The sequence below is a fragment of the Staurois parvus genome, unplaced genomic scaffold (genome assembly GCF_062004578.1).
Source record: "Staurois parvus isolate SC_StPar_1 unplaced genomic scaffold, SC_StPar_1.0 ptg000005l, whole genome shotgun sequence".
Classification (NCBI taxonomy): Eukaryota; Metazoa; Chordata; class Amphibia; order Anura; family Ranidae; genus Staurois; species Staurois parvus.
Genome location: NW_028317801.1, coordinates 5,959,491 through 5,986,056, shown reverse-complemented (window position 1 = coordinate 5,986,056; position 26,566 = coordinate 5,959,491). Strand labels below are relative to the sequence as shown.

Here is a 26,566-nt window from a genome sequence, read left to right as displayed (position 1 = left end):
TAAAATTTTCCTGGGAAAGTCAAGCTTGACCCTGCCCCTTCTCCAAGCATCATGATAGGTAAGCAAAACAGATCATCCCATTAAAAAACCAATAGGTAGGCTCAGAGAGTGGGACGGGGAAGTGTCAATCTTGGCATTTACATAAAAGGTTGAGATTTGCATATAGCTTAGCTGTCCTTTTTTTCTGGGTCTACTGACAGATTTGGCAAGTGATCTTCTCTGCCCTCCGCACCTGCTACACTTGCCTGTCCACATTTGAAAGGACACAGGGGGCAAACAGTTATCCTTTAAACCTGACTTTCCATTATAGGTTACTGCACTCGGCATATTAACACTAATTCTTTTAGTTGTCTTCTAAAAAGGTGCCCATACACTGGCAGATTTCTCCCAAGAAAAAGGCAAGGAGATACCTACCTGTCTTCAAGCGAGACAAGGAAGCACAGGGACCAGCCATGACCTACACTCTATGGTCACAGCAGAACAGATGTGCTATTTATACTTAGACTTTCCTTTACACAGAAGAGTTAAGGATTGGCTCCAAAACACAAAGAGATTTCCCAGAAAGCTGGAAACTCTCTTCAAGAAATCATCTGTACCACTGACAAGGGTGAACATCATCAGCTCTCATGTAGCTTAGAAAGTACCCTATAATCACAAGCAATTTTTGAAGAGAAAATTGAGAATATGTTGGTTTACCGCCATTCATCTGAATGTGGTTAGTAATCTCTGCTTTTTAAATTTCTCAGAGCTCAGAATAGTTTGGACACTGCAACATAGATTCTTACATCGTATGTACTCTCCAGCGCCTCAGGATAAGGTAAGCCAAGGGTACCAGGACAGCGACAACCAAAAGGAAATGCTTCAGGGGTGCAGCCCTCCTCAGACGGGGAAATCAGCCACTGGATAGAGAGAAAACAGGTGGCGCGCACACCTAGTGCATTATCCAATGTTTATTGTAGGAGTGAGTCAGTGCGGTCAATTACTGACGCGTTTCGGGGATGCTGATGTATGATGAATGGAAAGTAAGAGCCTTGCTGTTGAGGCATCAACAGCAAGGCTCTTACTTTCCATTCATCATACATCAGCATCAGAGGTTGGTCATCAGCTCTGAGGAAAGGGATTCGTCCCCGAAACGCGTCAGCCATTTGACCGCACTGACAGTGAGAACAACTTGCCTGCCGTTGTGGCCATTGTCATTTTTCTATGCTTTTTAGATACATGCTTCGTCTGTAAGTTTTTATTATTCTTTCACTCCTACAATAAACCTTGGATAATGCACTAGGTGTGTGCGCCACCTGTTTTCTCTCTATATGGATTCTTATACAGTATACAACAGAGCAAAGCAGGAAGGTACGTATAATTGTGTATTTTGAAGAGGTGTCCAGTGCAAGTTCCATTATGGTGATTGTGTTACCAAATATTAGCAGCTTATAAAAAGCCTTTGGGGAAACAACTGAAGGAACAGCGGATTTATTTAAGTTAGGAAAGTAACACATAGTATATATGTAGCTGCAACAAATCTCTGAGATGAAGTTGCTGGTGTGACATGTGCCTAAGCTGCGTTCATTAGTCTCATGGTAATGTTTTCATCACAAAATTTAAAGTGATTGTAAAGGTTGATAAAAAAAAAAAAACATGTCATACTTACCTGCTCTGTGCAATGATTTTGCTCCGATCCTCACCTTTTCAGGTCCCCCCAGCCAGCGCTCCTGGCTCCTCCCCCCTGCTGAGTGCTCATGGCTGCCTCTATTTGTTCATAAGACACACAGAGCATAACTCAGCACTGCCCCGGCTCCCTCCTCACTAGCGGTGATTGACAGCAGTGGGAGCCAACTAGACTTGCTGCTGTCTCGGCGCTGAATCGCGATTGGGCTCAGGTTAGTATTAGGGGGGCTGGGGGGAGCTGCACACTAAAGGTTTTTTACCTTCATGCATAGAATACATTAGGTAAAAAGCCTTCAGAACCACTTTAATTAACAAACATCAATATATAAACAGACTGTAGGTTTGGAATCTGATATTTATCATGAAATGGTTTGTTAAAATGTATGTAATCTCCATGTTTTCACTGTATTCGCATGGGTTTCTCCATGTACTCTGGTTGTACCCTATACACCAAACGACTAGCTGGTAGGTTACTCGGCTCCTTTTTAAATTGGCCCCAGTATGTGTACAGATTGGCTAGGTCCATGTGTTTTCACATTTCTGCATGTCAGAGCTTACAGACCGAGTGACCTACCTTATAAAATATTTTGCTCAGAAAATTAAAAAAATGGCTTTAAAGCATATCAGATATGATGTCCAGAGAGCTGGTCCACAGAATTACAAAGAGTTGTATATGACACATAGACTTTGTTAAAACGTTTGCAATTGGCTTTCACATGATAAAAAATACATACAATAGACATTTCATCCAGTTCATGCAAAGTAACCTTAGGAGTCTTTTCACATTTATGCATGTGCACATTTTTGTTTGTAAGGTAGCCCATTCATTTTAACACACAAAATGTTATGTACTGCAGCACACACTATAGGAGGAAATAGGGGGAGCAGATACACTCTGGAGCAGCTGTGCATGGCAACCATTGAGCTTCTAGCTTTCATTTTCAAAGCTTAACTACTTGCCCTCCAGAGGAATTACCCCCTCCCCCTTCCTGAGCAGGCCGTTTTTTGCGTTATGGCCCTGTGTTATATTGCGCGGTCATGCAACGCTGCACCCAAATTAAATTTATGTCCTTTTTTTCCTACGAATAGAGCTTTCTTTCGGTGGTATTGGATCGCCTGTGCGTGTTTTTATTTTGTGCGGTATTAAAAAAAATAAACCAACGATTTTGAGAAAAAAAAAAAAAACACAATATTTTTGACTTTTTGCTATTAAACATGTCCAGCAAAAAAATTTAAAAAAATTAAGTTTCCTCATAAGTTTAGGCAAAAATGTATTCTGATACAGGTCTTTGCTAAAAAACAAAAATCTCAATATGTGTAAATTAATTGGCTTACGTGAAAGTTCTAGCATTTACAAATGGCAGTATATATACTGGGAATTTTTTTTTTAATTTTTACTAGTAATGGCGGCGATCAGCAACTAATAGCGGGACTGTGGCGGGCATTCTGACACTGGGGGGAACTGACTTGGTGTCACTGACATCCCCAGTAACACCAATACAATGATCAGTGCTATTAAAAAGCACTGACACTGTACTAATAGTACTGGACAGGAAGAGGTTAACATCTGGGGCGATCAAAGGGTTACCTGTGCTGTTTTACACGATGTTCTGTGTTTGTGCTTCACTGTAAGCACACTGCTTTGCATGGCTGTGCTGTGCACAGCCATGCAAAGCAGTGTTCCAGAGCTGACAGGGAGAACTGTTTTGTTTACTAACAGTTCTCCCCACTGTCGGAGATCCTCGGCAATCACTGGGCACCGGCGACTAATCACCAGCCGGGACCAGGTGATTGACAGCTGCAGGCGCGAATGGCGGCGCAGGTAGGCAGCGCGCACCTACTACTTGGAAATGTAAAATCATATATATATATATATATATATATATATATATATATATATATATATATATATATATATATATGATTTTGCGCACAGCTGCTGCCCTGTAGCAGTATTTCTGCCATGGGATGGAGATAAAGCAGATAAAGGCATTGAAAATTAAAGTAATCAAGTAATTTTGTTGTTAACTAGGTATTCATTTAGTTATATTTCCTGTGTTGTTTGCCTTACCTTGTAATGTAGGGGCTCACATGTTGTTGCTGCAGTTTGTAGTGTCAAGGCTGATGGATTCCCCTATGTCCATGTACTGCTTCAGCTAGCTAGTCCCTATGCGCAGAGGGAAGAGGATGACTTCCTGTTCTGGGTCACACAGTGTCCAATGCATGCCTCAACATCCCTTCTGTTTTGCATTACAAAAGTGGGAGTGATAAAACACTGCACAAGTGAGCTCTCTGTGTATTTGTGAAGTCAGCGTTGGATCTAATTTCTCTGTAGCTCTCACCTGTACTAGACTGACAGACCCAGGAATGGGGTATATAGTTTATTCAGAGGAAGTGTCAGGTATTGCATTATAGACAGAGGTCATGTATTAACTGGTACAGTGCCATGCTGCATGCCTCATGTTTGAAGAAAAAAAAAATATGCTGACACAGGAATGTGAAGATTTACTCTACTGCAGGCTGAGTGTACAAGGCAACAAATGACACTATGCAACTACATAATTGATTTACAGCTTATGCATGTGTCATACACAAATTTGCAGGTAGGGGCACAAAGAGAAGAAGAGGTGGGCCTTTTAACGGTGCTACAATCTCAGGGATAGAAAAGATTTCATTTTATCCTGTACATGAGATTAAAATCATCTTAAAATCCATCAGTCAATGGCATACCTAATGGTTCCCTGGATGAAGCATAAATCGCACCCTGTATATTCCACCCCTAACAGATCAGAACTATATGTTTATAAATCATACTCTTTACATAACGAACACATATATTTTATTCAACATCCTGTAGCTGGGGTTCTATTTCTGAGGTTGTAGCAGTATTAAAAGTACTACTTCTTTTCCTCTTTGTACCCTTGTTTCTAATTTGAGATGTGGTAAGAATCATAACCTAATCACACCTTTGTGAAACTAGATTGTAAGCTCCAAGGAGCAGGGCCCTCCTATCCCTGTTGTATTGAACTGTATTGTTGCTGTATTGTCTCCCGTTACATTGTAAAGTGCTGAGCAAACTGTTGGCACTATATAAATCCTGTGTTATAATAATAATAATAACAATAGGTAGGAATGCCTTTTAAGGCTAGTTTACACCACATGGGTTTTAGTGCTTTTTTTTTCTGCAGCCAAATGTGCTTGCAGTTCCATTGTGTTCCAGTTCCAGAAAAAAAAAAAGAAAAGTAGAACATGCTGCATTCTTCCTGCACGGAACTGTACTGGAATGTGGTAAAATGCATCAAAAACTTACCAGACCTCAGTACAATGAAAAAAAACAGGAAAACAAATCTGGAAGGCATCAAAAACGCACCTGAACACAAAAAATGCATTAACACGCATGCAAAAACACATCCGGAATAGATCTGGAGTGCGTTTTTGTGCTGTGAGCCAGCCTACATTGAAGATGCTGATTGGTTACTATGCACAGCTTTTCCAGGTTCTGTCTGCTCATTTTAGTAAATATAGTAAGTGTTTCGTATTGCACTGTACTGCGTGTGCCTTAGCAGCTACTGTACATGTGTTGAAGTGCCAGTCTGAGGAAAAAAAAAAAATCACACCAGAATGCAAATAGTACCATGCATTACAATAAAATGCACGTTTTACTGTGAATTGTGGCACTGCAAAGCTTTTAAAGCAGCCTTAGTGAATTTAATCAAGTAGTTGTAAAATTCAACAGATACCACACAATAATGAACATATCACGTGTTATGCTTTAGTGAATTAATCCCAGAGTGTAAACACCCCTAATAGAATATGTGTAGAATACTACCTGTGCTGTTTACCATTTCTAATACAATCAGTTTTGAGGAAATTGAAGCTCTTTTATCCAACAAACCTATCAAAAGGTGGTTATAATGAAAAAAGAAAAAACAATCCCAACTCACTTTATCAGCTTTAATGTTCTCTTGCTCTGACAACCAGTGATTGAGTGGACAGAAATTTCTCCTGGTATCCCGAGACTTTAACATTTTTACTAAGTTTGTTATCACCTGCAGACAACAGAAATGTTAACAGACCAGATTAGTACAATACTTTTTATGTGCTATAATTCCCAAAATGATAAAAACAAATACACAGATGAAATACATATATGTGAATGTTTTATCTGACAAACTATTTTTACATGTATCCAATTCGTTCTGAAATTTACACAAGGCTGCCACACAGCCAGGAGGATGACACTACTTTATATGTTACAAATATGGAATCCACTGACACCATAATGCCCATTAGACAGTGAAAGCACAGAAGCTGACTAAGAAGGTCACCTCTGCTTGTTCTGCTCTCTCCATGTTCCTTGTCAGCACACTTGCACCACAGTGCACCTGATTGGTTCCCAGTACAGCCCCACCTTTCTCAGTGATGCTACACAGGAGGTTACAAGACGATGGTAACAAGTCAAATTCAAGCACTTCAATTGGCTGCATAAAAAATGCAAGCACGAGTACAGCGCCCAAACTGACTAGCTCTTTGTGCTGCTTCTCCTTCTCCCAGTCTAGGCTCTGCTGAACAGGGAACAGCAAGAGGATTGCTCCAGTTTGAATTCAGGTTCTGCTTGCATTTAAAAGATAAATTAAATTATTTATTATATAACTGCATTGAAGTAGAATTCCAGGATAAACCTAGCTAATCTTAAAAATGCTCCCTCTCTCCTCCCAATACCTATTCTGACTAAACTTGTTCAAGAAAAATCTGTATCCCGAATATTAGGCCGCTCCAGTCCGGTCATGTGATCTCCCGTGTCAGCCAAAGTAGGATGCAGGAAACAGAGCTTGACAATGGCTACCAATGCCTGGTAGCAGTGACATCACCCTTAGGCTCACTATGGCACAACCGTTGTTGATGCTTCCTCCTCTCCCCTGCAGCCACCACTGGTTGATACAGGGGAACCGGATCACATGACCAGACTGGAACAGAGTGGCCTGAAAGTAGACAAGTATACAAATCTTTGTTACAAAGGTTAGTCAGGATAGGTATAAGGAAGGGGGAGGGAGCATTTTTAAAGTGGTTGTAAAGGAAAAAAAGAAAAAAAAATTAACAAAACATGTCTACATTTACCTGCTCTGTGCAATAGAATTGCACAGAGTGGCCCCGATCCCCTCTGTTCAGGTCCTCTGCCAATGGCTCCCGCTGCCATTGGTCTGCCCAGGAAGGAGGGACAAAGCCAGGAGAGACAAAACTCTTATGCACAGCATTGAATCATGATGGGGCTCAGGTAAGTATAAGGAGGGAGGAGTATGTGACAATGGAGGTTTTATACCTTAATGCAAATATCCATTAAGGTAAAAAAAAACCTTGAGGCTTTAGAACCACTTTAATAGTTCAAGTGGTTTAAGAGTTAGGTTTATCCCGAAATGCAAGCTGGCTGGCAAGTTGTCCAAGAACATTGTTCTCTCCCCCTTTTTTTCACTATGTGATGCCTGTTTATGTGTCCTTGCTTCATAAGCCAGTTATAGACTTGGGCGGGTGGCCACTTTTATGCATGTTTGAGTTTTTGGTACGTGGGTGCACTAGGGCCCTGGTTGCCATTGTGCTACATGCTGGGGTCCAGTGCACTCCTTTGCCTTTAAGAGGGGTGGCTCCCTCAGGTCCACCTGCCCTTGATCTATCCATTAAATGCATGTGCCTCTACTATGGGGACTCACAAATTTTAGAGTTAGGACCACAGATGATCAGGGTGCCGTGTCGTGGCTCACGTATGTAGTTGCAAATGTGTGCTAACTAAACCCCTGTTATAAACGCATACTGTTAGACAGGTTAATTTGGTTGTTAGCAAGCTGGCTGGCAAGTTGTCCAAGAACATTGTTCTCTCCCCCTTTTTTTCACTATGTGATGCCTGTTTATGTGTCCTTGCTTCATAAGCCAGTTATAGACTTGGGCGGGTGGCCACTTTTATGCATATTTATGCTTATCCCGAAATCCAACCTAAAAGTTGTGTCTTTTATATCTACAATGAATTCAGGGTTAATACCTCTGCAGAAGAAATTTAAATTGATAATATACTTAGGGACAAAAATAGAATTTTGGGTAGGGATTCACACTCTGTCATTGAAATAAAAAGTTACAAAAGAACTGTGCCATGCACTATGAGCAAGTAAACCAATCACACAGCATAATGCCAGTACAATCTCTAGAAAATAACATCTTCCTATGGGTTCTCATAGGAGGAAGAATTCTAAAAAAGTCTTAAATCAACTTCAGTATCAACAGCCTTTATTTTTCTCCTGCTTTAGGGTCCATTCACACCAGCCAGCGCTTTAAAAACACAGTGGCTGATGTGCGATACGGTGGGTACCTCACCACTCTGTACCGCACCATTCCTTTTTTTTTTTTACTGAGCCTTAATGAAATGTCACACAGACATTTTCATACAGTTCAGTTGACAGTTCCTCATGCTGCAGTGTGGATCAGGCACACAGGAGACTTGTGCAGTGGGATTTCGGTGGAATCACCACCCAGCGAAGTCCCACTGCATCTGGTGTGAGTGCAGACTTAAGGGTCATTTTTGATGATGTGTGTTTGAGCAGGCACACATATAGAATGGCTCTCAGTGATCCTCAAGCATCTTGAAGCAATAAAAGAAAAGGCAAGCTATCAATTTGGGTGTCTGATTTAGAAAATAAAATATTTTCATGGCTGTTGGGGGTGTCTGTTAACCACTAGCCTACAGAGCACTTATACCCCCTTCCTGCCCAGGCCAATTTCCAGCTTTCAGCGCTGTCACACTCTGAATGACAATTGCGCGGTCATGCAACATTATACCCATATGTAATTTTTATCATTTCTTTTTAGAAAGATAGAGCTTTCTTTTGGTGGTATTTAATCACCTCTGGGTTTTTATTTTTTGCTAAACAAACCAAAAACAACTGAAAATTTTGAAAAAAAAAAATTTTTTTCTTAGTTTAGTGATTTTTCTCCTTCACTGATGTGAGCTAATGAGGCTGCAGTGATGGGCACTGATAGTTGGCACCGATGAGGAGGCACTGGTAGGTGGCACTGATAGGCATTAACAGGCATCACTGATGGGCACTGATAGGCAGCACTCATACAGTCAGGTCCATAAATATTGGGACATCAACACAATTCTAAAATTTTTGGCTCTATACACCACCACAATGGATTTGAAATGAAACAAACAAGATGTGCTTTAACTGCAGACTGTCAGCTTTAATTTGAGGGTATTTACATCCAAATCAGGTGAACGGTGTAGGAATTACAACAGTTTGCATATGTGCCTCCCACTTCTTAAGGGACCAAAAGTAATGGGACAATTGGCTTCTCAGCTGTTCCATGGCCAGGTGTGTGTTATTCCCTCATTATCCCAATTACAATGAGCAGATAAAAGGTCCAGAGTTCATTTCAAGTGTGCTATTTGCATTTGGAATCTGTTGCTGTCAACTCTCAAGATGAGATCCAAAGAGCTGTCACTATCAGTGATGCAAGCCATCATTAGGCTGAAAAAACAAAAAACAAACCCATCAGAGAAATAGCAAAAACATTAGGCGTGGCCAAAACAACTGTTTGGAACATTCTTAAAAAGAAGGAACGCACCGGTGAGCTCAGCAACACCAAAAGACCCGGAAGACCACGGAAAACAACTGTGGTGGATGACTGGAGTATTCTTTCCCTGGTGAAGAAAACACCCTTCACAACAGTTGGCCAGATCAAGAACACTCTCCAGGAGGTAGGTGTATGTGTGTCAAAGTCAACAATCAAGAGAAGACTTCACCAGAGTGAATACAGAGGGTTCACCACAAGATGTAAACCATTGGTGAGCCTCAAAAACAGGAAGGCCAGATTAGAGTTTGCCAAACGACATCTAAAAAAGCCTTCACAGTTCTGGAACATCATCCTATGGACAGATGAGACCGAGATCAACTTGTACCAGAGTGATGGGAAGAGAAGAGTATGGTGAAGGAAAGGAACTGCTCATGATCCTAAGCATACCACCTCATCAGTGAAGCATGGTGGTGGTAGTGTCATGGCGAGGGCATGTATGGCTGCCAATGGAACTGGTTCTCTTGTATTTATTGATGATGTGACTGCTGACAAAAGCAGCAGGATGAATTCTGACGTGTTTCGGGCAATATTATCTGCTCATATTCAGCCAAATGCTTCAGAACTCATTGGACGCCGCATTACAGTGCAGATGGACAATGACCCAAAGCATACTGCAAAAGCAACCAAAGAGTTTTTTAAGGGAAAGAAGTGGAATGTTATGCAATGGCCAAGTCAATCACCTGACCTGAATACGATTGAGCATGCATTTCACTTGCTGAAAACAAAACTGAAGGCAAAATGCCCCAAGAACAAGCAGGAACTGAAGACAGTTGCAGTAGAGGCCTGGCAGAGCATCACCAGGGATGAAACCCAGCGTCTGGTGATGTCTATGCGTTCCAGACTTCAGGCTGTAATTCACTGCAAAGGATTTGCAACCAAGTATTAAAAAGTGAAAGTTTGATTTATGATTATTATTCTGTCCCATTACTTTTGGTCCCCTAAGAAGTGGGAGGCACATATGCAAACTGTTGTAATTCCTACACCGTTCACCTGATTTGGATGTAAATACCCTCAAATTAAAGCTGACAGTCTGCAGTTAAAGCACATCTTGTTTGTTTCATTTCAAATCCATTGTGGTGGTGTATAGAGCCAAAAATGTTAGAATTGTGTCGATGTCCCAATATTTATGGACCTGACTGTATATGGCACTGATAGGCGGCACTGACTAGCACTGTTAGGTAGCACTGACTGGCATTGTTAGGCGACACTGATAGGTGGCACTGACTGGCAATGATAGGCGACACTGACTAGCACTGATAGGTGACACTGAAAGGCAGCTCAGATGGGCACTGATATGTGGCATTGATGTGCACTGGTAGGCACTGATATGTGGCATTGATGTGGCACTGATGGGCACTGGCAGGTGGCATTGATGAGCACTGACAGCTGGCATTGATGGACACTGACAGGTGGCACTGCTGGGGATACACTGATCATCAGGGTACACTGATCATCAGTGCCCTGATGATCAGTGTACATGTCCCCTCTGAGGGATGCCTATTACCGGCTCTCAGAAATGCTGATAACCACCGATAGTCGCACTGCGCCCCCAGAGCCGCGCATGTGCGGTTAAAGTGGGAGGACGTCATATGAATTCCTCCCAGAACGAGAGAACCGCCTTGCACCCGTCATTACCTTATATGGCAGGCTAGAGGCAGTTAAAATATCACAATGATCACATTATGACAATGAAAGGGTTTAGGGTAAGGAAAGGGTTTAGGACTTAGGAAAGTTAGATAGCAGAAACTAGAAAACCAATTGGAAAAATACAGAGAACAAGATATATGCATTAAGCATCCTGGTAGGGAAAAAACTCAGAACCTCAATACTGGAATATAATGGAGCTAACACTAATCCATAATACTGCCCTGTTTTAAGTGCCCAGAAGACAAATTAATGAAGAATTCAGGAGCTTATAATTCCAGCTATGAACCCCCAGACACCTTTAGAAGCCAGAGATCTTGTGCTTCCAATCACAATCAAAAAAGCTGAAAGATATCAATGCCACTTGTCATTTTTGGTTCATTGGTTACATGACTTCTGAGATCTGTCCAGCTCTGGAAACAGAAAACTGCAACACATTTGTGAGCCTGAGCTTTCCTTAAATAGAAGCACTCGTTAAGGACATTAACAGAACTGTTCTGCTCTGTTTGAGAGTTAAATGGAACTCGGGCAGAAGACTTGCATCAAAGCCTTGCATATTATGACACATTAACGCTGTATCCCCTCTTATGAAAACATTATCATTTAGTCTCACTTCAGCTAATGTTCATCAGGCCTATGCTTGTAAGTGAAATGTGTTGTAAAATCAGACAGAATGGGTTGGATCAAGGCTATTGTAGGCTTGTAGAATGAATAAGCATTGCTTAATTAGCCCATCAGGTTAAGTGCACGCATTAATGGGTCCTTCCTAAAGTCTAGCGTGACATCTCTTTCCAAACATGGCCAAGAAGAAAGTTCCATTAGCAATATTAATACAAGCTTAGTTGATCATTTTCATTCAATTAACTTCTTTCAATTAAATAGATAGCTTGACAAAAGCAGTGATAAAAGACCCGGAGGGACAGCTGATGACTTGAGCTGAACATTACTGAGCGAGAGGTCGCTAGTATTAAACGGACAGTAAATCTAGCATTCAATTTGGAAAATGCATTTCTCCTGCTCCTGTGTCTTTAATGAACAGATTTTTTTTAGCTGACTGGATCTGTTTGCTTTGGAGGAAAAAAAAAAATCATCTTACTAAATCAAAGTCCTTCGTTCTTTACACTGGAACTATTCAGGTTTCTTTTTTTTTTTTTTTCTCAAAGTTCCAAGTGCTGACATTAGTATAAAGAAGAACGATCTATTCTCCATGTGTCACCACCAAGTGATTTGCTTTCCATTTGCTCCATTAACCCCAGCATTAAACAAATCCTTATGTGCTACTAATTAAGCAGGACTTTAATGTGTTCGACAAAAAATTGCAAATAGGGAAAAATTACCTATTTGGTTGCCTTCCAGCTGTTGAGGTAAACAGTGCATAATAAATGCCCAATGCATGAGGACTATGAACATACTGTATGTGAGAGCTATTTTGATAGTCCTAACAAATCATGTTTGGTTTTATGTATCCTTTATTTCTATCCATGCCCCAGTGGATCCTCCAATTTAGAACAGCTACCATTGCAACAAAAACAAGCCATGCAAAATACTTGGTCATTGTTTAGGGATTAAATAATAAATGCATGATTGTGAAAACTGATAAAGGAAAACCATCCCAAATTGTCAGGTTGCCATTACGGATTTCCTCTTCAATAATGCTAGTTACCTGGCTGATTTTGTGGTTTGAATACTTTCTGAATCACTGAGCCATAACTATAATGCAGATCAGAAGTTCTCACTCTCTCTAAATTCAGTTACTGCATATTTGTTTAACCACTTCCCGTCCGGCCCATGTATATAAACGGCCGGATGGGAGCAGTGCAGGGGCAGATGGCCATTTATAAACGGCCTCCCTGCCCCCTGCTTGTGCACGCTCCCTGGGAGCGTGCAGCACCGCGATCCTGTGCCCGCTGTGTCCTCCAAAGACAGTGGAACACTGATCACTGTACGGGACCTCTGCGTGAGGTCCCGATTATGTGATCACTGATTGGAAAATCAGTGATCACATGAAGAGTAGTAAGAAAAATGTCACTTCAAACATCATTGCTTACTATGTGTGAAATCTGTGAATGATCACAGAGGTCACATGGTACAAGGCTATTCACAACAGCCTTGTACCATGTGACAAGCTGTGACCAATCACAGCTCACTCAGTATTTCTCAATGGCTGCAAGAATGCAGCCAGAGAGAAAGAGAAATGATTGCTTTTGCAGCCTTTATGGGTGTAAAAGCAATCAGTGTAAAAAGTAAAAAAAAAAAAAAAAAAAAATCTTCATAACCCCCCACAAGAAGTACAATGTCACTATGGTGACGCTGTACTGCTAGGGTGACAGTATGAACCCCCTCCCCCCATAAATAATAATAAAAGAAAAGAAAAATGTAAAAAATTGTTTAGGAAAATTATAATTTTTGGTTATAAATTAATTTGGGTTATTTTTTTTTTTACTAAAAAGATACCTGAATAACTTTTGGCCAAGATTTATGAAGAAAGATTATTTATTTGCAAACTTTTATAACAAAAACACTTTTTTTTCAAAATTTGTGGACTTTTTCGTTTATATAGCAAAAAATAAATAAAAATCCCAGTTTTATCTGTCTCAAAAAAATGCTAAAAAATTCATATGGGTACAGTGTTGCATGACTGCGCAATTGTCATTCAAAGTGTGATAGCGCTGAAAGCTGAAAATTGGCCTGGACAGGAAAGGGGTTAAAGTGTCCGGACTCAAAGTGGTTAATGCACGACGAGAGCAATGGAAGCCTACATATCTTTCTCAATACATGTTTTCTTAAATACATTCCCACTAGAAATCTGTATAAAAACAAGCTGAGGATATGGTAATCAATGTTCTCCCTTTGACAGCTAGACAATATCACCTGGTTTCTAGCTGTCAGACAGGGTTCTCAGTGACAGCTTTGCTTCCCACTAATAATCGGGAGCCACTCGGTTGATGATCATGAGTCAGCTGTGACATAAGTGATCATACACAAGCTGAAGACTTCATTGGAAAAAAAATGGTTTCATCTTACAGAAGCCACTGTAGCTTGTAGACTGCATTGTTCTTCTGTTTATACCGTAGCTGTCTGATATATTTATACAACTAAAAGAATAGAATGTACTCATTTAAAAATGTTTACTTTGTTTTTACATTGTAGTCCACTTGCCAGTCTAAAATGATAAAAAGGAGCAAGGTTTTTATAAAATAAAACATTAATAATACAGAAATACATGCACACCATTATGTATTATTCAAATGTCAATAAACATACTAACTAGTAGTGGTATCTGAATTTATCTTCATATTAGCCTTCTGTAATTCTGTGTAGAGCAGAGAGAAGGGCAGCAATAGAAGCCAATCAGGTTCTGTTACAGTGCACATGTATTGCCAGGGAACATGCTGACAAGAGGTGAAGCAGTGTGATGACCTCATCAGTATGGTGCTTCTATTTTCTTGCTATGAACAACAGGCTGGAGTGAGCTTTGACTTATGAATCTTGAATTGTATTGAGCCTAGATTTCAGCTTGAAAGAGTACATATACTTTGCCTGCATGGGCAAATCATAGGTTTGTTTAACAATTGCACTAACTACAGCTTTAGTTACCTTGAACAGCTGGATCCACCTTTTTTGCTCTGTTTGTATACGTTGCTGCATCTCCAGATTGGTTGTCACTCCAACACTTCGAAAAGCAGCCATATATTCCTCTCGCACTTCTGGCTTTGTTTCTGGATACGCAAGTTTGATGATCCCTAAACAAGCATCTCTTAGGCAGCGAGATAATACTATCAATTCTTCTAATGTGAAAGGCATCATTGAGGAATGCTGCTGACCGACAACTGGCAAAAAAATAAATAATTACTGCTCACAGTGAGAGAAATGAGATTGCAGACATGTGCCTGTAATATCAACAATGTTACATCACTATGTGAAGGGTTGTAACTATAAACATAAATGACACTTACAATAAACAGGTAATCAAAACTGATAAACTGGCAATTTAGTATTGATTTGAAGAACATTCAAGTAAAAATAAAATTTAAAAATGTAAAGTGTGCTCTCTCTCTCTCATGGCTGAAGAAAATATCACTTTAGAAAGAAAACTTCTGTAACCAAGCACACAACATTAGATGATTTATGAAAAATCAGACAAGTGAAAATGCCAAGGCCGAGACGTTTCACAAAGCAACCAATCAGATTTGAGGTTTCACTTTGGCAGAGAATAGGCAATTGGTTGCCAATGCCAACAAGCTTCACCTTTGCTCCCTTTCAGCTTGGTCCAGATTTTTTAAATCATCTCTGGAGTATGAATGAGCTTGAAAGGCTTGCTTCCTAACAGAGCTGCTGGTTGTAAAACAATTTTCTGGTAAAATGGATGTAAATAGAAAACATTTTTTTCCGATTGTGAACATCTAGATATGTTCAATGTGCCTAAGCGGTATTATAAAATATATAATTTTTAGACTGACTGACCTTTTACAAACTGCATTTAGAGAGCAAGGTCATTTTCTATACTGGTTAGAAACCAGGGTGGATAAAAATCAATTATTTAAAAAAGAAAAAAAAAAAAAACCATCAGATTTTTTTGAATAAAATGCTTTTTGAGGAAAATATATTACCATCCAAAGGTTATTCCATCATGAAATAAAGATTAGTTTTTTAATTATGTAGAATAAGGCTGTATATGTTTAATTTTTTTGGTAAATAAATTCCATGAATCCATTCACAATGTCATGCTCTTCCAGAGGTTTTTGTAAGATTATTGGGCAGTTTCTCTGCCTACAAGATATTATCACAGATGTTTGGTTTACTTTTGCAGTTATCAAAACTGAATTTGACTCAGCGGAGATCACATGCCTCTTCTTCACAGAAAAAATGTTATAACATGAACAGAGTTAAGAAAAAGACCTTAATCCTAACTTCTACAAACCTATGAATACAGAATCAACCTCTTCAGTGCTAAGTTTCAAGAAGTTCAGTGAATAGAATAGAAACAATATTTTTCTGATTGTTTGGAGTGGAATAGATCTGCACAAGAAGAAAGTGAAACTAAGTGTGAGGAGGAAGGGGCCGACAGTCTAAGTTTCTTAAAATATATATATTTTGTTTAGCCGAATTAGTTAACAAACATGGATGTTTGTTTAAGCAAATAACATATGCTGGAATGTTATTGTTTCAGTTGAATAAATCTATTTAAATTGTTATTAAGGTAATGATTATTTTTCTCCTTCCTAAGTACAACAGAAAAGTTGTCCAAATATGAATGATTAACCTATTAAACTGGGGATAAAAAAAACTAATATGAAAAGTTATTCTAAAAATCTTCATCTACTTGTATATTAAAGTTATACCAGCAAGAATTAATCAAGCCTTACTGACTAGTGATTTAAATCGTGATTTAAATCGTGATTTAAATCAGTTTGATTTAAATCAAATCCACCCTGTTAGAAAAACTACAACTTTTTTTTTTGTTTAGGAATTCTAATTTGAAATCATTAATTTAAAGTGGTTCTAAAGGCGGAAGGTTTATTTCCGTTAATGCATTCTATGCATTAAATTAAAAAACCTTCTGCAAGCAGCCTCCCTAAGTACTTACATAAGCCCAGTCACGATCCAGTGAGGTGTAGCACAGAGGCTCTCTCTCTCCTCACAGGCACAGACAGCAGTGAGAGCCATTGGCTCCTGCTGCTGTCAATCACAGCCACTGAAGAGAGGGGGGGGCAGGGCCAGGTCACACTCTGTGTCAGCTAATTATGAGGGCACTCAGCAGGGAAGATAGGCCAGGAGCGCCAACGGAGGACTGAGAAGAGGAGGATTGGGGCTGCTCTGTGCAAAATCAGAGCACGTAAGTATATATTTGTTATTTTTAAAAAATAAAAACTGTGCCTTTACAATCACTTTGATTACAAAAACAGGCACACACTACTTTATGAACTACATACAACTGGTGATCTTACAACTAATACTGCCATAACAATACTACTTTAAGTGCTACTTAAAGAGGAACTCCACTCTCCCTAAGCTTTTTTTCACTCTCTTATTTGTATCGAGTTCTCTTTAAAGATACCTACCAATCCTGCAAATTCAGGATTGTCCCACTGTGATCTGCTGTTCAGGTGGCATAGTCTGGTTCCCATTGCCGAGTTCTAGGTTCTCCTCCTTAATTGGAGGTGGTTGCCTCTTCTGAGTTCAGGTAGCCATCCCTTGATGACAGGTGTGGACCCACCCACCGGCCGCTCTATGTTTTTGGTCCTCTAGTCCCCTGGTAGATGTGAAGTTGTATACCAAGAGGCTACAGGACCAAGGACACATCATTCTTGCCTAGACAAGAGTGGCAGTGGAGGAATGGCCAGAGAAGGGAAAAAAAACAGTTTGATTGCAGAGGGTTAGAAGAGAACAAACTCCCTTTTGGTAGTCAAGGTCTTCTTTAAAAGTAAGTGCTACTTTATTTTTTCTAATTTTCTTAGCGCTTTGTGGTCTCAGTACATCTATCAGACTGACTCTACATAATTCGGTACAACGTATCGTGAAACTGCTTTTATCTCAGTAGTTGTGCATCAAGGATCTTGTACTGCCAAGTATACAGACAGCTGCTAAAGTTCTTCATAAAAATATGCTACACAAAGCAAGTAAAAATGTGACAGCCACATCTAAAGTTAAAGTGCCTCTAAACGTAAAAACACAAATGTGATCTATTACAGTTCACCAGTCCTTTGATGTGGTGGATGCATTGATTTTCCTTTTTTTGGCTTTTTACCAAACCCAGTTTCCATCCCCTAATGCCTACATATTTTTTCTGCACTGTATCCGGGGGCAGCCATGGATGTCACACAGGCTGAACTTCACATCTGTCTTTGTTTATCTGACTTACTTGGTGGATTGATGGGTCTAGTAGTTTACTCAATGGAGATATGGTTCTTTGTATTTTTTTTAGTCTCATGGGAAATGACAAGGACACTATATTATTGCAAGGATAAACAGGTAATTTCTGTACTTGCTGACATTAAAACCAATGCAGCCACCATATCCAAGGTCTAGTAAGCTGCAATACATTTCATAGTTGTGTTTAGGGTTTAGATACGCTTTAAGGTTCAACTCCAGGCCGGTATTAATTCAGTTATGTATTTATCAAAAAATCATTAAGTACATTTTATATAGTATTAAGAGGACTGGACCAGGAGAGGGAGGTGCAGCACTCTGAGACAAAAGGCTCTACTGCTTATAGAGAACAGGTTTAAAAACTGAGCACACACCGTCAGTCTATTTTCCTCGACTAGTGGGCTGAACAAAGAGAAAAAAAATTGAAGGATAGCTGCATTAACACAAGAAATGTTGATGCAGCGATCTTTCCCGCTGTGTGTTTATATTCTGACAGGGGGACCCCCCCTACTACCATCATAATACATTGATCAGCTGCAAGCGCTTATCAGATGCTGGTTTTTCAATATGTTCCTTCAACAAAACCCTGTTATTAACCACTAGCCTACAGGGCACTTATACCCCCTTCCTGCCCAGGCCAATTTCCAGCTTTCAGTGCTGTTGCACTTTGAATGACAATTGTGCGGTCATCCAACACTCTACCCATATGAAATTTTTATCATTTTTTTGTGACAGATATAGCTTTATTTTGTTTTTTTCTTAGTTTTTGTTATAAAATTTTGTAAATAAGTGATTTTTCTCCTTCACTGATGTGCGCTAATGAGGCTGCACTGATGGGCACTGATAGGCTGCACTGATGGGCACTGATGAGGAGGCACTGGTAGGTGGCACGGATGGGCATTGACAGGCATCACTGATGGGCACTGAAAGGCAGCACTGACTGGCACTGATGCACACTGATAGGCGGCACTGACTGGCAGCACTGATAGGTGGCACTGACTGGCATTGATGGGTGACACAGAAAGGCAGCTCAGATGGGCACTGAAATGTGGCACTGATGTGGCATGGATGAGCACTGAGAGCTGGCACTGATGGACACTGACAGGTGGCGCTGCTGGGGCTACACAGATCATCAGGGCACACTGATCATCAGTGCTCTGATGATCTGTGTACATGTCCACTCCGAGGAATGCCGATTACCGGCTCTCCTCTCCTCACGAGCTGTCAGCGTGACAATTCGTTGGGAAAGAAATGCCGATAACCGCCATTTCCCTGTTTACATGTGATCAACTGTGATTGGACACAGCTGATCACATGACCGAGCTGACATCTCCGGCTCTCTGTGGATCGGTGATCCGATGCGTCTGATGGACACAGCGCACCGCTGATCGCCGCACTGTGCGCTCCGGGAGCTTCGCATGCGCGGTTAGAATGGGAGGACATCATATGACGTCCTCCCAGAACGAGAGAACCGCCTTGCATCCGTCATTTTACCATATGGCGGGCGGGAGATGGTTAAACTGGCTTCTGTGTCAGATAGACAGTTGTATACACTGACTGGAAGTCGACCAGTTCCTGCTGAGCTGAATGATTTTTGACCAGTTTCTACCCATCCTCACAAGAGCAGAGAGCACAGGCATTAACAATCAGATTGCTCTCCTCCTTTCTTGGACAATTTAAAGTGGTTCTAAAGCCTAAACATTTTTACCTTATCGCCCCCCCCCCCATACACTTATCAGAGTACCTCACTTACCTTACTCAATCCAGTGCTGTGTCCACCTGCAGCAGCTCTCTCCTATCACAGGCTTTGCTGAGACAGCGGGAACAGAGGCAGGCGAGATGTGTTGTCTGCGTCTATGGACACAGGCAACGTAGCTTGGGATCGAGCCCAAAAGTATACCACGATAGGAAGCGGATTCCTATGGTGGCACAATAGGAAGAAGAGGAGCCATGAGTGCTGAAGGGGAACCAGAGAAGGGGAGGATCGGGGCCACTCTGTGCTCTGAGTTTACTGTAAGGCTGGGACAGGTCCTGGATCAGGCTGTATTTTAATCTGCACGTCCAAAAGCAGGCTTTGATGTTTGCATGAGAAGCCTGAATCACAAGACTGACTGAACAGAATCATAAATCCTTTGCAGTTTTTCTTGGAACTCAGCATTTACCAAATACTAAAGCAAAACTAAAAGGCAAAACTTTTATTCATTTTTAATACAGTAAGTGAGAGTTATAACCCCTGTCAGATTTCCATTCACTTCCTGTCCAATAGCCATGATAGGAAGTGAGGGGGAAATCCCTACAAAGCGAGAGAAATCCCCTCACTTGCCATCTTTTCCTGTTCTGGAGACCACTAAAAATTTCGCATTTCCTTTCATTTTTGGAGATAATGGTCAAATGGAGAGGGCAAATCTCCCCAATAGGGACACAGAAAAAAACTAATATAGAACACCTATCTGATATATTTTTAAAAATTGCCTTCAGTTATACTTTAAAGTGGAACTTTGCCTCTAGCATTGCTCCTGTTTCTTCTTGCTGGAAGCTGCCATTTTGCTGACGCCAAGAGCCCCTGAGCAGCAGTAAACGTTTAGGCTGTCACCAGATCGGCCTCTACATTTTTGGCACAGTTCCTAAATATAGAGAGCAACTGAGCATGTGCAGAGCAGGGTTAGACAGCGTATTTCTGAATTTGAAACAGTGTAGACGCTTATTTTTAATGTTTAACATAGCTATACCTGCAAAAGGGGCCAGCCTGAAGTAATCTAGGAGAACTTAATTTTCTTACTAAAGTTCCACTTTAATATACAATAACTCAAAATGTATAATAAATTAAAAATACATTGTAGTTTTCTTTAAAATAAAAGAAACCTTTTCTTACCTTCCATGGGATCACCAAAGAACTCATTATCATGTATGGAAATAAGGGAATGACTAAATAATGAACTGAAGAGATAAAAAAGAGGGATGATTCGGTTGGAGTCTTCAAATGACATTGGAGAGCCTCTAGATATCACCTGCAGTAGTGGAACCATGGACCTGTTTGTAAATACAAAACAGTGAATAAAGCAATGTTTGATGACCATCAAGGTTATTTATGCAAAATCTTTTCCTCACAATGATAATGTTACATTGTTTCCATCAGCCTCTCTCAGCCAAAAAGACTGCTGGGGGGTTCCTTGAGCAGTGGTGGTTTGATTTTCTGCCCGATAGGGGCTGCATAGTTCCAAAAACTCCATATCACTCAGCAGTGCCAGTAGAGTAGGACCAATGACAATCAATGTAAGGGGCCCTATAAGGGCCCCCAGTGTACTGGGCCATCGTTCCACTTACCTTCAATCTAAAAAGAGCCCTACAACACTGATTGCCAATGAAGGGTGTACTATACAAATCACCAATGTCAGGTAGCCTTTCTTCCCTGACCACCAATGTACGGGGCACTACATCCATCACAAATGTAAGAAGGCAGCTCTACACAGCCCTTCAGCTGAACACTAAAAATTATTTTGAACTTTCCTCCAGGTGAAAAGGTTGAGATAGACATTATCTACATGCACAAAACATCAGTCAGCATACCATCAATCGATATGAAAATTATTATGGTTATCTTGGAAAAAAATTGACAAATAATGTTCTTGTCTAAGCTACAAAATGTATTTATTGATTTTAGACTTTTAAAAACTCACCCCATAGCTGTACAATCTATTTCAAACATTTTGAATACTGTAGGTGTACATACCCTGTGATCATTTTTGTTGTCATGGAAGAAATTAAGTACCAAAGGTGTCTTAAAAATCTAGCATTAAAGGCGAGGCTGTACAGAAGTCTGAAAGAAAAAAAAAATATAAACAGCAAGTGAGAAACAAAGACTTTCTACATCCTATTGTATATGATCAAATCTTGTAGTTTCACAATGTAGCCACCTGAGTGTGAAATTAGAGCAATTCCAGGAATCTAGTAAAAAAACAATCTGTCATGTGGTAATGCTATCCAGCAAACACTGCAGTAAATAAAGACAGAAAGCAACCCACAGAGAGCATCTGGGAATTCCTATCTTGCAACATAATAGAAAATATCCATCTTTTGTGCGGTAACACTTTATGGTATGCCCAGCTGCAGCCCCAGACTTACACTCGGCCTTCTCTAATCTTGCTGATCACATTGCATGGCCTTCTCGGATCTTGCTGATCGCATTGCATGGCCTTCTCGGACCTTGCTGATCGCATTGCATGGCCTTCTCGGACCTTGCTGATCGCATTGCATGGCCTTCTCGGACCTTGCTGATCGCATTGCATGGCCTTCTCGGACCTTGCTGATCGCATTGCATGGCCTTCTCGGACCTTGCTGATCGCATTGCATGGCCTTCTCGGACCTTGCTGATCGCATTGCATGGCCTTCTCGGACCTTGCTGATCGCATTGCATGGCCTTCTCGGACCTTGCTGATCGCATTGCATGGCCTTCTCGGACCTTGCTGATCGCATTGCATGGCCTTCTCGGACCTTGCTGATCGCATTGCATGGCCTTCTCGGACCTTGCTGATCGCATTGCATGGCCTTCTCGGACCTTGCTGATCGCATTGCATGGCCTTCTCGGACCTTGCTGATCGCATTGCATGGCCTTCTCGGACCTTGCTGATCGCATTGCATGGCCTTCTCGGACCTTGCTGATCGCATTGCATGGCCTTCTCGGACCTTGCTGATCGCATTGCATGGCCTTCTCGGACCTTGCTGATCGCATTGCATGGCCTTCTCGGATCTTGCTCATCACATTGCATGGCCTTCTCGGATCTTGCTCATCACATTGCATAGCCACTTGTCATAATCTTCCTGGCTAGGCCTGCACATGCCCTCTGCACTTTCTTCACTTATTTGTTCCTATGATGTTCTAGGTACAAGCTCCAATTCGGAAATCCATAGCAGTGAATGGGAGTGCAAAGCACAAGTGGGGGCCTGGCTGGGAACATTTTAACAAGCAACTGTGTGATCAAATCAGCAAGATTTTATTGGATCACGTACAAGTGATTATAAGAATGGTGATGGAAACAGTATTAGTGTAATTAGAATTATTTCAAGTCATAACTAGGTTTAATTAATGTACAACTAAAGGCTCCTGTAAAACAAGTACCAATTCTGGTTACTATGTGATGCATAAGCCTCATGAAATAAAGAAAAAAAAAAAAAATGTATTTACCTTTTCTGACTGAGCCAAATTTTGATTAATTTGCCCCTAACATCCTCCCCCCTCCATACACTGCAACTCACAGTGGATAGTTTCAGAAACAAAAAGAAGTGCTGCCATACAGTGGGCAGGACTAGGTGTGGCCAGGAGCTGATTGACAAGCTTCAGGTTTGTTATTAAGCAGTGACAATGCCGACAGCCATGTCCTCTGCAGCATCTTCCCTTCCCACTGTTGTACAAGCAGGCACAGCCTACATGAAAGTGGCAACTCAGCTCTGAATTCAGGAGCAGTGCAGCATTATTGCCCCCCTGCCAATTGTAACTTGAATTAGGTTGACTTCACTGGAAGGATCAACAGGTATTTGGGGGGACTTTGAGAAAACTGTATTGTAGAGGCACATATAATCAGGGCCAGTACCTTAAGGTGTCCAGGCTGGGAGGGGGTAGGGGAGCAGTAAAATCTGAATCCCCAGCCACTTGCTGGGGATTTGGATGTTCAAAATACCTCTGTTCCATAACACTGCTCCCTCTATCCTACTGGGCACTGCATGGAACATTGGGCAGAGCTTGAGAGATCGCAGCCTCAATGTCCAGCATGTTGTGTCCATCCTCGGATGAAGAATGAGTGGGAGAAGCTGGATTCCTCCTAGTAGGATGTGTGCTGATGTAGGGAGACTGAGTCTTTCCTCCTGAACACATCAGTGCAGGCTGTGTGTGGAGAGGGGGTCTATATCCCAGCAATGATGCCGCCAATCTGTTCGGTGATCACAGACAACACCACCACTTTTATTCTCTTATAGAATACTCTACTCATTCTGACCTTATTAGCGTGATGGTGCAGTTTTGCTGAAGGTTATTGAAGAAAAAAAAAAAAAAAAAAAAAGCCAAAAATATATACAACAACACAACTATACTAATTTTCCTATCTACGAAGAGCAAACTTTTGACAGGTATAAAAAGGGATGCTTGCGTGGTGGTACTACATGCAGTAGTAAGTGGCAAGTGTGTCCTATAACTGATAGGCAGCACACATGTCGCAGGCCAGTCCAGGGACTGTTAATCAAGGTGGCAGACAACAGCGTTAGTGCGCGCATGAAACAGTGTGTGGTGATGAACGAAGGTGTAAAACAAACAGATATCTACAGAAACACAGTACGGTGATGAGACGCAGCCGCAGTAAGACATCCGAATGGTGTAAATGTTTCAAACATGGCCGTATGTCTGTCAGGGACGATCCCAGCCGTGGTGGTTCCCAGCCCACAGCAGTCATTCCTGTGAACATTCAGCGTGTGAAACGCCTGATCCTGGATAAACTGAACCTCTCCAAAACCGAGTTTCTTGTCTTCCCCCCAGCCCGGACACCACCCCCCATTGACTTCTCTATCACATCGAATAACGCTACCATCAAACCCGCCCCGCAGGCCAGAGTACTTGGTGTCATTCTGGACTACAACCTATCCTTCCAGCCTCAAGTCCAATCTTTAACAAACTCATGCAGACTCCACCTCCGCAACATCGCCAAAATCCGCACGTTCCTAACTCCAGAAACCACTAAGCAGCTCATCCACTCCCTCATCATATCATGACTCGACTACTGCAACTCCCTCCTCACTGGCCTGCCTCACCGCTGGCTATCCCCGCTTCAGTCCATCCTGAATACGGCTGCCAGACTCATTCACCTTTCCAAGCGCTCCGTCTCCGCCACCCCTTTCTGCCAATCCCTCCACTGGCTTCCGATTGCGCAACGGATCAAATTCAAAATCCTAACGCTGACGTACAAAGCTGTCCACTATACTGCCCCGTACTACATCACTGACCTAATATCCAAGTACCGCCCAGCACGCACACTCCGCTCCTCACAAGACCTCCTTCTCTCTAGTTCCCTGGTCTCCTCCTCCCATGCCTGCCTCCAGGACTTCTCCAGGGTGTCACCCATCCTCTGGAACTCCCTGCCCCAACCCATCAGATTATCACCTACTCTCCTCTCGGCGCACCCTGAAATCCCATCTCTTCAGGGAAGCCTACCCCACCCCCTGCTAACTTGCCGACCTCCTCCACTCTTCCTACCACTACATCCCCCACAGCTATCTCCTCCTGTGCCACCATCCCCTCCCTCCTAGATTGTAAGCTCGAAAGAGCAGGGCCCTCATTCCCCTCATGTTTTGCATTGTATTGGTATTGTTCTGTCACATGTTCTGTCCCCCTCTGTAATGTACAGCGCTGAGCGAACTATTGGCGCTTTATAAATACTGTATAATAATAATAATAATGGACGCATAACCTGTCATGAAACTGCACAAGAGACGAATCTTTCTGTGGGAACGATGAACAAAATGATGATGAAGTGAAGCAGTCTGTCCTAGGGTGGTTCAAGCATACTGACAAATCTTTCTATGCCGAAACTTTCCAGGCATTAAACGCTGGGATTAGTGTTTGGCACTGCTCAGAAATCGTACATGACTCTTTTTCAAACCGCACTGAATCCGCACCGCCAGTGCACCAGAAATATGTGAACAGGCAACATAAGAAGCAATGTTTTTTCACATGACATGCGGATTGGATACGGTTCTTCATATTGGCACTAAATGTAGCAGGGGAGTATGTCAAAATATAAATGCAGTTTCCTCTCCATGAAATGTGTTCTTTTATTATATAAACTCAAAAGTCCCGGTTTGACTTAAACGGTATATACAGTTAGGTCCATATATATTTGGACACAGGCAGAATTTTAGTTTTTTTCAGGTATTTACCAAAACATATTCAAGCTATAGCTGTAGCTATATAATGGATATGGGCTGAAAGTGCACACTCTCAGGTTTAATTTGAGGGCATGTACATCCAAATTGGAGGAAGGGTTTAGGAATTACAGCTCTTAAGAGTAGCCCTCCCCCTTTTTCAAAGTAATTGGACAATTGAATCAAAAACTGTTTCATTGCCAGGTTTGGGCTACTCCTTTGTTATTTCTTCATCAATTAAGCAGGTAAAAGGTCTGGAGTTCATTCTAAGTGTGGTATTTGCATTTGGAATCTATTGCTGTGAACCTACATCATGCGCTCAAAGGAGCTGTCCATGCAAGTAAAACAGGCCATTGTAAGGCTTCAAAAACTAAACAAATCCATCAGAGAGATAGCAGCAACATTAGGAGTGGCCAAATCAACAGTTTGGTACATTCTGAGGAAAGAGGAATGTACTGGTGAGCCCAGCAACATAGAAAAGGCATGGACGTCCACGGAAAGCAACAGTGGTGGATTATCGCAGGATCCTCTCTATGGTAAAGAAAAACCCATTCACAACATCCAGACAAGTGAAGGACACTCTACAGGAGGTGGGCGTATCATTGTCAAAGTCTGCAATCAACAGAAGACTTCACGAGAGCAAATACAGAGGGTTCACCACAAAGGTGCAAACCATTCATAAGCCTGAAGAATAGAAAAGCCAGATTTGACTTTGCCAAAAAACATGTAAATAAGCCAGACCAGTTTTGGAAAAGCATTCTTTAGACGGATGAAACTAAGATTAATCTGTTCCAGAATGAAGAAAAAAGTGTGGAGAAGGCTTGGAACAGCTCATGATCCAAAGTACACAACGTCATCTGTA

At 41.4% G+C, this 26,566-nt stretch overlaps 1 protein-coding gene across 3 annotated transcripts in view; it reads right to left on the bottom strand.

Moving 5' to 3' along the window:
* The window catches only part of UBE3C (ubiquitin protein ligase E3C), a 156,924-nt gene that overhangs the window by 57,989 nt on the left and 72,369 nt on the right, over positions 1-26,566 (bottom strand). For all 3 annotated transcript variants that reach the window (XM_089693670.1, XM_089693831.1, XM_089693745.1), the window contains 4 exons: positions 21,530-21,616; positions 20,672-20,829; positions 14,527-14,759; positions 5,610-5,714 (listed from right to left, as the gene is read on the bottom strand). In XM_089693670.1, coding sequence (XP_089549796.1) covers positions 5,610-5,714; positions 14,527-14,759; positions 20,672-20,829; positions 21,530-21,616 — 583 coding nt within the window. The remainder of the gene's footprint in view (positions 1-5,609; positions 5,715-14,526; positions 14,760-20,671; positions 20,830-21,529; positions 21,617-26,566) is intronic.